Source organism: Sciurus vulgaris (assembly GCF_902686455.1).
Source record: "Sciurus vulgaris genome assembly, chromosome: 9".
Lineage (NCBI taxonomy): Eukaryota > Metazoa > Chordata > Mammalia > Rodentia > Sciuridae > Sciurus > Sciurus vulgaris.
Window position 1 is genome coordinate 104,253,760 of NC_136469.1, and position 12,597 is coordinate 104,266,356.

The 12,597-nt window shown below is 43.6% G+C and overlaps 1 protein-coding gene across 4 annotated transcripts in view; it reads left to right on the plus strand.

The window, feature by feature from the left end:
- The window catches only part of SCFD2 (sec1 family domain containing 2), a 398,565-nt gene that overhangs the window by 282,716 nt on the left and 103,252 nt on the right, over positions 1-12,597 (plus strand). The window contains exon 7 of one of the 4 annotated variants that reach the window (XM_079154041.1): positions 1,892-9,379. The exons of the other annotated variants lie outside the window; for them this stretch is intronic. Coding sequence (XP_079010167.1) covers positions 1,892-1,914 — 23 coding nt within the window. The 3' untranslated portion in view covers positions 1,915-9,379. Of the gene's footprint in view, positions 1-1,891; positions 9,380-12,597 lie in introns of those variants that run through there. 4 annotated transcript variants of the gene reach the window in all.

The window sequence follows — 12,597 nt, forward strand, 5'->3', positions numbered from 1 at the left end:
TGGGAGCAGGTGTGGTGAGGAATGCTGGAGAGCTTTGGGTGTCAGGTGTACACAGGACTGCAGGACACATGGGGGTAGACCCGATGACCCCTGAGGTGGATCATGGTGTGAGGCAGTGAGTGTTGAAAAAGAGGCAGGATTGGGGAGGGAAAGGTTGTTCCAGGAGCGTAGAGCCCTGCCCACCCCCTCATTCCTCCTGGAGTGTGGGATGGAGTATATAGCACAAAGTAGAGAGTATTCAAAGGCAGGTGTGACTGTTGTTACTGTGAAGTGGACAGCAGAATGCCCTGCCTTTTATGTTTGCATATGCACACACAATTGAGAATTTTCAGCAGAATCTGGATGGTTCTATTACTCACAACTAAGAAGTTTGCTATTAAGTGCACATAAGCCTTATTTTTTTAATGTGATATTTTTTGGGTCTCTTTGATGGTTAAGTTTATTATTCCATCCTTTTATAGCTTTTCTCTTTCTTATGGAACTCAAGGACCTTGGATGAAATAAATGCAATTAAGAAAGTAAATCATCTTTCCCAAGCCAGGTGACCAATGTATTTGTAGTGGGCAATCTGCCAGCCTGCAGTGAAGGAACATGAAGAGCTTAGGGAGAGTGCACAAACTCCTCCTCATGAATGCCTGCCGGTGATTGTGGTACAGAGGTGGCCAACGCTTGGAGCTCTCGGTCTTGCTGAACAGGGTCCGGGGCTTGACCTCCAGGAGGCATGCCAGGGACTTCCCATCTGCAGAGATCAGCAGTGGTGGGTAAATGGTGTTCATCCTCTTAGGACTTTGTGGAAAAGTACAGAACTTGCCGATCTCTTCAACATCTATTGCTTTGGTCTCTGTGGACTTGGGGAGTGGAGTCGTGGCCAAAGTTAAGAATAGAAATCCCCATTTCTCTTAAGAATAGTGAGCTTCTCAGGGGGTGAGAGAGATACTTAGCTCCTAAAAATACCCACAACTGTGAGCAGTTTCCCTACCTCCCCATCCTCCTCACTTACACAGCGCACATCTTGTCCACATGGTGCCAGCAGGAAAATCACCCTGGAAAGTTTCTAGAATGCCTCTGACCATGTACCTATGTGTTGAATCCTCTCACCATCTTACCCTCCCTCTTTGGCCCGTCTGTCCCCAACCACACATCATATGGTCAATGCTTTCAAATTCCAGATTGACTACTTGCATGGTTATATGACTATGGGCAAGTTACTTATCCTCTGTGACAGTTCTTTCACCTGTCAGAAGGGATCGTAATTGTACCCCTATTGTAGGGTCGTTGTAGGAACTTAATGAACTAAACGATGCCTGACATGTACTATCTAAACATTAGTTATAGGACGGATTCTGACTACAGTGACGGTGGGTGGCCATCCACCAGGTCATCTTTATGCAAGATAATTACCTTCATGTCTCTGGTCAGCAGATGCTGGTCACTGAAGTCAGCCTAACCTGGCCTCCCTGCGGCACTTGTTTACGTCTCCTTTGCATACTCACCAATCTTCTGGTTCTCATGTCGCTGGGATAGCCACTAGATTGGACAGCTCTAGACGAGAGCTATTCTGAATCAGACCCCAGAGGTCTCCCGCAGACCACATAGCGTGCGTGTGTTGTTACTCGGCTTCCTTCTGTGGCTGAGGAATAGCCGCCTAAATACTGCTTCCTTTTATAGATGGCTCTGACTAGCATATTTGCTGATTAAAAGGAAGGCCTCACAGAGCATTCATTTTGAAGAGCATAGTAATACTTAAGAACCAGGACAGTTTCAGACATTTATTGCAAAGTGTTTATTTCCTAAAATAAGGAGGCTTGTGTTTTGTTGACTTCCTCCTAATGAGAATTCCTTAGGGATTTGAAAGCTATCATTGTGCCCTTTCTCCTTCCTCACTTTCCAGCTCACTCATCCAGAAACATCTGACCGGTGCTATCATTAAAGTTGTGATTCAGCTTTGGAAGGAATCCTTTGCTACTGTCCCCTTAGAATGGTTCAGGTTGCCTCTATTGACCAGATGTATATCAGATTCAAATCCTAGCACCAATCATCTGTCCTCTGGGTACTTAAGCAAAGTACTCCTCTTTAAGTACTTATCTTGAGTACTTAAAGTACTTCTTCCTCTCTACTATTTTCACACTGGGACATGTTGTTACAGTACTTATCATACTATTGTAACATTTGACAACTATTTAATAGTGCTTATTACCAGGCTTAGTGCTAGACTCTGAAGAACTAGAGCTAACAGAACTTTCTGTGGTGATGGAAATGTGCTGCATCTACATTATTCAGTATAGTTGCACTGTCCAGATGTTCCTGTGGAGCACTAAAAATGTGGCCAGTGCAACTGAGGAACAAATTTTGTAATTTTATTAATTTGAATTCACATGTAAACACCTATACATGGTTAGCCACCTCTAGAACCTAAGACTCATAAAGAGAGAGATCTTCCTTACTGTACTAAAGTCAGTGCCTGCCTACAGGATAAAGGAAGGGAGGACAAGGAAGCCAAGGGGACATCTTTAGATTTGTCTGTGTGTGTTTAACCGATCTTTAAGTCCTCGAAAACAGGGATTTATCTGTTCATATACTTGTTTAAGTAGCTGTAAGTTCCAGAATGTAGGGATTGTCCTTCTGCCTGTACCTTTAGACCCATTGTTTAAAACCGTATTGAGGCTCATTAGGAAGCACTCAAGAAGGGTTGCATTGAATCAGATGCTAAATAACTGCAAGATTGGTAATAATGGTGTTCGTGATCGTAGTTGTTAACAGGAGGAAAGTTACGCTGTCCAGGATACCATGTCAGAGCAGCGGTCGGCACTGCCCAGCGGTGGCATCCCTTCCAAGACCATCAGGCAAATCTGCCTTCCCCTACCTGTCCTCACCTCTGGCTCCCTGTTTGACTTGGAAATCCAGCTTCTTACACTTAAAGAGTCAGCATTCTTTGTAACACCACCCCCATGCCCCTCCCAGCTCCCCATTAAACATAGATTTCTCACAAACGGCCTTTTAGTGCCTCTCTGATGCTTCCCTTGTTGAACCACACCATCCTGGCCTTCCTCTTCCCCTCCTTCCCTTCTCGATAGCCATGACCGAGCTGTCAGATTATTCCATGGTCCCATCAACTGCAAGTTCACTTATGAACATAGAGTGGAAACGACTTTATCGGCTGATGCCTTGGATTCAAGTTATAGCTTTGCAGCTTGCTTCTTATGTTGGCTTGGGCCAATTACATAAACACTTATACCCTCAGTTCCTCATCTGTAAAATGACATGATCATTTCTCATAAATTTACTGTGAGAATTACGTGAGATGTTGTGAAGTATCTGGAACAGTGCTTGTTGTCCAATAAAGGTCAGCTCTCTTTTCTCCTTGAATATACCTACATATACATATTGCCATACACATAAGTACATATGAATTTAAGTCAGTTTGGGGTATATTTTTTAATTATACTTTATACAGTTTTTATTATACTATTGCCCCATAAACCTGTTTCATTATTAAAAGATTAAATTGCTAAACTTTTAGAAATCTTACTAAATTACCCTCTGAAAAACTAGTTTGTTTCTATTATTGTAATGAAGGGCATATTCCTCAACATCCTTTACTCCTACAAAAATATAAAGATCAAAATTTTATCTTTTTTCTCCATTGCAAAACAAGCAAAACTTAAGCCACGTAAAGAAAGAGGAATAAAATGGTAGAAAAACAATTCAGTAATAGGCAGGAAAGTAGAATGACTTTAGAGTAAACTCTTTAGAGTAATTAGGGTTAATTTGCCCTCCACTATGCATGCTCTTGACTGTCCTAGTACAGAAAGCAACAATTTACACCCATAAATTACCACTGCAGCACTGCCCTTTGAGGGAGACAGCTGTAGTCTCCTCTACCACCATATGCTCCCTCCCAACAAGAGAAGGTGGCCACAGCACCACACGGCACAACTGCAGTTAGATTGGTCACTATAGCAAAGGGTTATGTTTGAGAAGTGTCAAAGATGCTCATTTTTTAATACAAAGAAAGCAGCATTTATTATAATGTGTGATTCACTCTTCTAGATTAAGTACTGCAATGACTGAAGAATTCTAGATCCTTCTGGAACACTCAATTTTACGACTCAATTTTGGTCTTAGTTCTTCTGTCAGTTAGCTGCATGACCTCGGACCTGTTCTTTTTCTATTATTGATTTTTTACATTTATCTTTGTGTGTGTGTGGTGCTAGGGATTGAACCCAGGGCCTTGTGCATGGTGGACTATGCCCTTGGTCTCTCAGTCCTGTTCTTAAGGCTTCAGTTTCCTTATCTATCAACTAAGGAAGTAGAAAATGTTTTAGTATATAATCTTTTATGTATGTCTGTGGTGCTACATGATAGTAGTCTCCCCTTATCCATGGGGATATGTTATAAGATCCCCAGTGGATGCCTGAAACTATGTTTTCCCTATGTATAGATACATACCTAAAATAAAGTTTAATTGATCAATTAGGCACAGTAAGAGATTAACAACAATAATAAAATAGAACAGTTATAACAATGAGCTATGATATAATTATGTGAATGTGGTCTCTGTCTCTCAAAATACCTTCTTGTGCTCTATTCACCTTTCTTGTGATTCTGTGAGATAATACAATACCTGTGTGATGATATAAAATGAAATGAAAGACAGCATTGTTACAGCACTAGTCTACTATGTAAATGTTTCTTGAACACAAGCACTGCGACACCCAGACAGTTGATCTGAATACTGAAATAGCTATGAAGTAACTATTGGGCAGGTACTGTATACTGCATGGATACACTGCACAAATGGATGGTTCACATCCCAGGTGGGATGGAGCAAGATAAAGTGAGATTTCATCATGCTTCCAAGAATAGTATACAACTTAAAATTTATGAATTATTTATTTCTGGAATTTTTTGGACCATAGTTGGCTGCAGATAACTGAAACTACAAAGTAAAATCAAGGATGAGGGGAAACTCCTATAAAGTTACTAAATAATGTGCCCATCTGTAATTTTGGCATTTGTTAAATATGTGGAAAAACCCGGAAGACTCTTTTAATGATAATTTTAACTGATACAGAATAAACTACTAGGCATTCTCAGCCTTTGCAATGAAATGCAGCTTAGGAATCGTAGTTGGTTTCCAGACATAGGAAATAAAGAATATGCATATTCATCTTGGGGTAGAGAATGATTTTCATGTTTCTCTTTTCCATTGTTCTTTCACTTTAATGGCATTGCAAAATTTACTCATATGATAAAAATACATATTGGATTCCTACTGTGAGCTAACAGAATGCCCCGTGGCGGAGAATTTAAGAAGATTAGAGTATAGCCCTGGACTCAAAGTTCAGAGCAAGATGTCAACAAAGTGCTCAAGGGCCCTCAACCACCTCCCTCTCCCTTGACATTTATGATGGACCCTGGAGGAGTGGTTTCTTGAGGAATGAGTAGTTTTCCAGGTGGACAAGGTGTTGAGGTATCAGAGAACATGGTACATTCAAGGCTACAGGTTGCTGAGGGTTCTGTGTTTGTGTGTGATGGGGGGATGGAAGGATTTGGGAGGGGTGACTTGGAAGGTAGGATGGGACTGATCCAAAAGGTCTTTTATGTCAAATCTAGTTGGAAATAGTGGGGAACTGCTGGGGGCTTTGAATTCAAGGAGTGCCCTGATTAGATACCAAGGCCTTTGTGGATGTCAGTTTTTAGTGCTTCAGTTATGCAACTCAAGAAGGAACATTATCTCTTCAGAGGAAGGCTCTAGAGTTCTCTTTCCCTCTGGGTCCAACATAATTAAATTTTAGTATTATTGTCCCAATATAGTAGCGTCTCTCCAATGCAAAGAAAGTCAATGAGAAAATGATTCGATATAAATATTTTGTCTATTTTTGTATGTGAGGAGAAATTTATCATTCGGCAAACATATGTCAAATGGTCACTATATTCACGTAACAGTTCTGCAACAGCTAGTTTCCCTTCCCACAAGGAAGCCTTGCTTTTTTCCGCTGGCAAAACCTCTCAGCCCTGCACGAGAATACATACTGCCAGGACCAGGAGCAACAGGCTGCCTGAAAAATAAGCCAAGACTTGATGTTGAGGGGTTTGGTGTTCTGTCCTGGGGACTTTGAGACTCAGGGCTCAAATTAAGATTCCCCTTGCTCCTCCACACACATCTGGCTGGCTTTCTAACCTGTCCTTTAGTGGAATAGAGACAAATTCAGATGCCCCAGGGAGCCACATGGATAGTATAAACACAAAAGGTTTGAAGATTGGAGACTGTTCCATCTAAAGGGAGTCCCTGATGCCCAGATGGAATGAGGGCTCAGTGTTGCAAAATCTGATTTTTCAAGAGATGCTGGAAGTCCCTATGCATGGAAAAAAAAAATCTTTTGGTATTTAGATATTGGGGGCAAAATCTGTTTGGGGCCTCTGACAGAACTCAAGCACATACTACCACCTGGCTGCCTACAGGCCATCTAGACATGACACTCTTCTAGCCTTTCCCATCCTGGAATCTCCACAGCCTGACCACCAAAGGGAGCCCCCTATGAAAGCACATGACCTCACAGTTGCTGTCTCCTCCAACATCCCATCAACACTTCTTGAGCATCAACTATACCCCAAGCACTGTGCTTGATGCTGGGGGCAATGGAGAGTTTAGACAAATGCAATCTCCAAAGCTTGCAGGAACACCTAGGTAAATAGACCACACAGGAGGCCACCCAGGGTCCCAGGAGATCAGAGACTGCTATCCCTCTCACTGCCCAGCATAGTCCAGGAGGGATCAGAGAGGACAGAAAGGAATTCCTCCTGGACACTTCTTGAGCCTCTCCACAACAACCTGCTGAACTATGCAGATCATGAGGCCACACATGGGCCTCTCTTCAGGTGATTTCAGAAGGTCATAGCTTACCTAAGAATGCATCATAAAGGCAGACCTGAAGCATAAAACTGCAAGGATATGAAATGGAGATTTTTCCAGGTTTAACCAGCAATGAGCTAAATCAAGAGGACTCATTTGTATTTCTGATGTCTTGGGTCAAATAACTTTCTCCTTTCCTATATATGTAAGTGATTTAGATGGCAAAATCACTACTGTGGGATCAGTGTTTCCTTTGTTATCTAAGTGCCAGGTTAATTGTAAAAGTTCTCCTGATTTGCAACAGGTGAAAGCCAGATATAGCAGCTGAGGGGCTGCAGCCCCAAACCTGCCTTGACAAAGGAAGCTGGTAAACCAATTGTTCCTGGCCAGAACTATACACAAACAGTGGGGCCACTGTGTACAGACAGGAGAGGCCTTTTATTCTTCTGACACCCAGGCATGCCAAACTAATAAGTCACTCCCCAACTCTGTGGTTTATACTCACTGCAAGCCATCTGCTCTTTTATTTTTACAGTACTGAGGATAAAACCCAGGGCCTCGTGAATCCTAGTCAATCACTCTTCCACTGAGATGCAGCCCCAGCCCCTTTTCATTTTTTTATTTTGACACAGGATCTCACTGAGATGCTCAAGCTGGCCTCCAACTTGCAATCCTCCTGCCTCAGCTTCCAGAGTAGCTGGGATTACAGGCGTGCACCTCTGCATCCAGGCCCAGCTCTCCTTTTGAGAGAGAGAATGGCACATGGTTTCAAGTACAGCCCTGGCACGTCTTGGGCCTTCAACCTAGGAAGGAAATCAAAATCAATGACTTACAGACACCATGGGTCACCATAAAAAATACAGTTGCTTAGCACCATGTATGAGGGAGAAGTGCAACCGTGATTAGGATCTCTTCAGTGGTAGCACAGCTAAAACTCCAGAGACGGCTTTCTGGAAGAAGTGATGCCCAAACTGGACCCAGTGTGTAAGCAGGAGCCAGCAAGATGAAGGGGAAAGAGACAAGAATTTTCTGAGTAGCAGAAATCATCTGCAACAGCCCTGTGAGGAAAGAGCTTCAGGGCCAGCCTCAGCTACTGTGCCACAGGAAAGAAGAGAGGGGAAGCTGGATGGGTTCTGGGACAGAGCCTGCAGGACTGCAGCAGGGCACCAGGCTTCACCCCAAGGCACCCGTGTTCTGGGACCAGAGCAGAGTGTTAGACCCACAAGGGTTGCCAGGGAATGAGAACCCTCCCACTCTATAGCATGGTATCCCAACCCCTCACCACAGGGGTCCAGAGAGAAGAATGTTTTCTGTCAGATACATTGTGAATGTCAGCTGTGTTGAATGTGGAATGTCTCAGTCCTATTTGTTTTGATAAATTTGTCATGAAGGTAGAAATCACAACAAAAATAATGTCCCCATTCGTGTAGAGACCTCCCACAGTTCCTTCAGATTAGTGTCACCTCCCCTTCTCCTACCATTTTAGTTATTCTCTCCCTTTGGTCGGGAGGAATGGAATTATCCTGCAATCTGGTAAAAATTATTAAATGGAATATAAAGGCATTAATTCATCCTTTATTAATTTTGGAATCATGGTAATTCATGCCTGTATTGGACTGAATTCTCTGTTGTCCTGATTCTGAAACAAGGGCATCAAAGCAATGGAGGAGTGTGAACAGACTTCAGACACAGAGAGCTGAGATAATTCTGTGTTATCCTGGTCAATTCATGAGAGCAGGTCCCCAAGGATCTTACTCACTAACACTCTCAAAGGATCATATTTGTTCTGGAAAGTAATAGTCAATTTCTTAAGAATCTATTCCATGTATTAACTCTTTATTGCTAACCCAAATACCCTCAAATTGAATTTCAGAGGGAAATCATAGGAAGTGTATATTTGGTTGGTATTTTTTTGCACCAGATGAGGGTTCGTCCTCATGACACCTTTCTCTGCCACCTTGTAACTCAGGGACCACCTAGAATGGGGATGGAAGGTTGTCTCACCCCAGTTGTCTGTGCTGGTGAGTGGATTATACCACACAGATGCATTGAGGTCTCTTGGTACTTAAGGCCTTCTTCACAACCAGGTTAAGGGACCTCTTCCCTAGGCCCTGGGGTTGAACTTTGTGCTATTTTAGCATTCCTAAGGTCCAAAAGAGAATGACAAGAGCTCTCAGAGAGCCTTTCTCTGAAGGCTGGACTAGCACTCACCTCCTTCTCTACTGCAGACCTCCTGTCCCGGGGTTCTGCTTCAAGGTGGGCCACACTTAAGCAGGAGGCCCACCTTTCTGCACCTACTTCTGGGAAGAGAAGAGAACACACCACAAAAGGCATTTTGTCTGTTTATTCCTGCCATAGAAAGTTCCAATGACCCCTACCAACAGGGCCCACCCTGTTTCCCCAAGAGCGCTCATCCCTTCAACCCACTCCAGAGGGCTTCCCTCAGGGGCTGAGTGGGAGGAGGGAAGCCTGGAGCTCCCTTCAACAATATGGAGCCAACAATAGCAACGGGCTGTACACAGGCAAGAGAGGGATAGAGAGGGATCCTGGGTTTGGGGGAAGGTCAAGGTCCCTGAACCTCTTTAACAGCCTGCTTGGAATCATGCATGACCCCAAAGCAAGATGACAGTTAGACATTTGAAATGTGCCTGATGACACTGGTATTCTGAGCATTTTAGACTTAAAAATGCAACCAAGTACTCATTCTGGATTTTGAAAAAAAGATTTGCTGTACTTCCAAAGAGTCATGTTTCCAGTAGAAGCCCTGGAATGCAGCCTTATCTTCTCCCTCTCTTGGGCTGATCCTCTGTCCTGGCTGCTGACCTTGCTCCTTCCTCAAACAAGATCTTCTGGATTGGGAGGAGCAATAGATGCAGACAGCCTAATTTGTTCTTGGCAAGAACCACAGCCTGCATTGCTGTGAGGGTCAGGAGAATCATAAATAATTCACAAAGTTCTGGTTTTCCAAGATGAGATGGGCTAAGGTAGAATTTCATTTTTTTCTCCCTCTTCTCACCCCAGATTCTGCCCCTAGAACTACTTATCCCTGAAATCAGCATCTTCTTTTACTCCTTAGAAGGGGCAGGGAGGGAAGCCCTCTGCATGCGAACATGAAACACATTGAGTTGGTTTGTGAAGATGCTGTGATGCAGAAGCTGGGACATCTTGAAAGCTGAAACATAAGACAGCATTTTAAAGGGGGAAATAGCTCCAATGTGTTTCCAATATGCACCGTGCAGGAAACAGGGATGGGGCCCCAGAGACCATGAGAGGAGGCTGCTCCAGCTGGAGGGTTTTTATCATTACTCCGTTATCGTCCGCACATCAAGTGTCTGAGACCTCACTCTAGTTCCAGGAGGCAGCGGGTCCTAAGGGCTAGAGGCTTGGAATGGATCCCTCTGTCTCTTTAGCATGAAAATTTCTAATTAGAATTTTGGTCCTTGTCTGACTTGGGATGTGAGTGAACAAAGGCTTCCTCTATCAGAGGGGACTGTCGTCTGGCCTTATTCTCTTTAAACTAGATCTAGAGGAAGACAGTGACTTGAAAGGCAGCACCAGGATCCAGCCATTGTTTAATGCTGTTTAGAATAGATGTCACTCTGATGAGGGTGGCACTGAGCGAGAACCCAGCTCAGTCCCCTTGCTGCCAGTATCACCAAGGCCTCCCAGGTTGGGCAGGAGTGGCAACCTCAGAGCTGGTGCATGGGCGATGACACTGCAGGGGAACACAGTGGTCACATACAACACCTGTCTTCCCAGCTCAGACTTCCTTAAACCCCTCCCTCTCTCCTTTCCCCTCTGCCACCTGCTCCATGGCCCTTTGGTTGGAGATGGGTTGAGAGAGACTCTACTTCCTCAAAAATAAGCAGAGCTTCAATAGACGTTCCAACAAAAATCATTTTGGAAGTGGTGAGAAAAGAGATGGAATGTTTTGACACTATCTCTGAACTTTATTTCTCTTTCTGTCTTACTAAGGCCAGGCCAGTGCTAGTCAAATAGAAAGGAGGTAGGAGTTAGTTCTTGCTCTTAAGAAACCAAACCTAAAAAAAAAAAGAAAGAAACCAAATCTAGAGGAAGAAATGCAAGTAAACACAGTAATTACGCTATGATATCAGTTTGCTTCCTTTCTTACAGAAGTTCTCATTTATAAGTAAATTAACTTCTCCAGCAACAGATGTGGTGATATCATTAACACAGTAGGCATTTGTAAAGGATTTATTTTTTTATGAGATGATGATGAGGATGACGACAATAAATATACTTTATGACATTATACAGATGTAGAGACTCTCATTCTTTCCTATTGTTAATGAGTGAGCATCTTCACTTCATAAACAATGAGAGCAGGAGCTGTGTCAGGTCAGACTGTTCTGTGGCATCCCACAGCAAACAGGACTTCAGTGGCCACAAGCTTTGACCAGGGGAGCATGTGGCTACTTGACGCCTTGCTCTCCTCATCTCTAAAAGGTGGTCCTTGTGCCCAAGAGGCCAGATGATCTCCAGATTCCTCCCTGAGCACTGGCTCTTGCAGTCCACTCTCTATCTTTGACCAAGGAAAACTCTGATACCAGAAAGTTCAAGGCACTTGCCCAAAGTGCTAGCAGAACCAGAGGTACAATCTAGTTCTCTGGCACTAGGTCCCTTATTCTTCCCACCTTCCCTTATAATTTCAGGGTGGTCATAACGTAAGCTGCTGGTGAAATGTGAGGGCTTGGTAGAAATGTGAAGGAAAAAAGCAACGCGAAAAAGATACAAAGAACTCCCTAGATTTAGTCACAGTTCACGCAAAACTGGCCCAGAACCCTGGGGCTTCCTCAGGCACCCTGTCTGTGATCCACAGGCCTCAGGGTATTTTTAAATCTTTTCTGCCAACCATTCAGGAAAGCTGCTGGCCTGAGAATGCCACAGGAGTGGCTCCTGAGTGACCCACTCCTGCTCTGGGGGGCTGCCCCTCTGACCACAGTGGCCCCGCAGTTGTCTAGGGTTGGTGCCACAGGAGGATGAACGCAGGGCAGGCAAGGTGCCTGTGTGCCGTATTCCCTCACTCTGGCACAGCCACCAAGGCCTGCAGTTCCTGACCCCCAAGCCCGTCATCTCTTCGACATTTCCCAATTATCTCCCACAGTTCTATCTCCAACGTTTTTCCCTGAGAGTAATGATTGCCAAGTACAAAGCAGTCTATGAATAATTTCAGTGTCAAAAGAAAAGTACCTGTCCTAGACAGTTACTATGATTCCAATTAATTTTATAGACGTTTTTATCATCACAGTCTGGAAACTTGGGGTGGAACTCCAGCAATATTGCCAACTTTCCCCCAACATCTGTGGAGTGGCATTTTGTTTTCATCAGACAGTCCGTGTGTGCCAGCCCCTTGCCACTGTCTGTTTCTTCATTCTTAAAGTAGTCATCTTGAGGACAGAAGAAGCACATGTTAAAAAAAATTACATGGAGCCTTCAAACACACCGGAGACCAACACATAGAGCTGCTTTTAAATATGCATCCTAGTGAGTCACTAAAAGTATTTGGATGACTTAGTTGCAGCACATAAATACAATGTCCAATTAAAAGAAAAAACACATTTTTTAGGTTGCCTGGGGGAAATGTATTCACTATGCAGATGTACATTTTTTAGGTTTAGACTCCACCTCATTCCAAAAGTGTTTGAGATAGCTTTGGGACCAAAGTTGGGAGATAGAACAATCTGAACTCAAAATTTTAATGACAAAATGGCTCCCTGCCT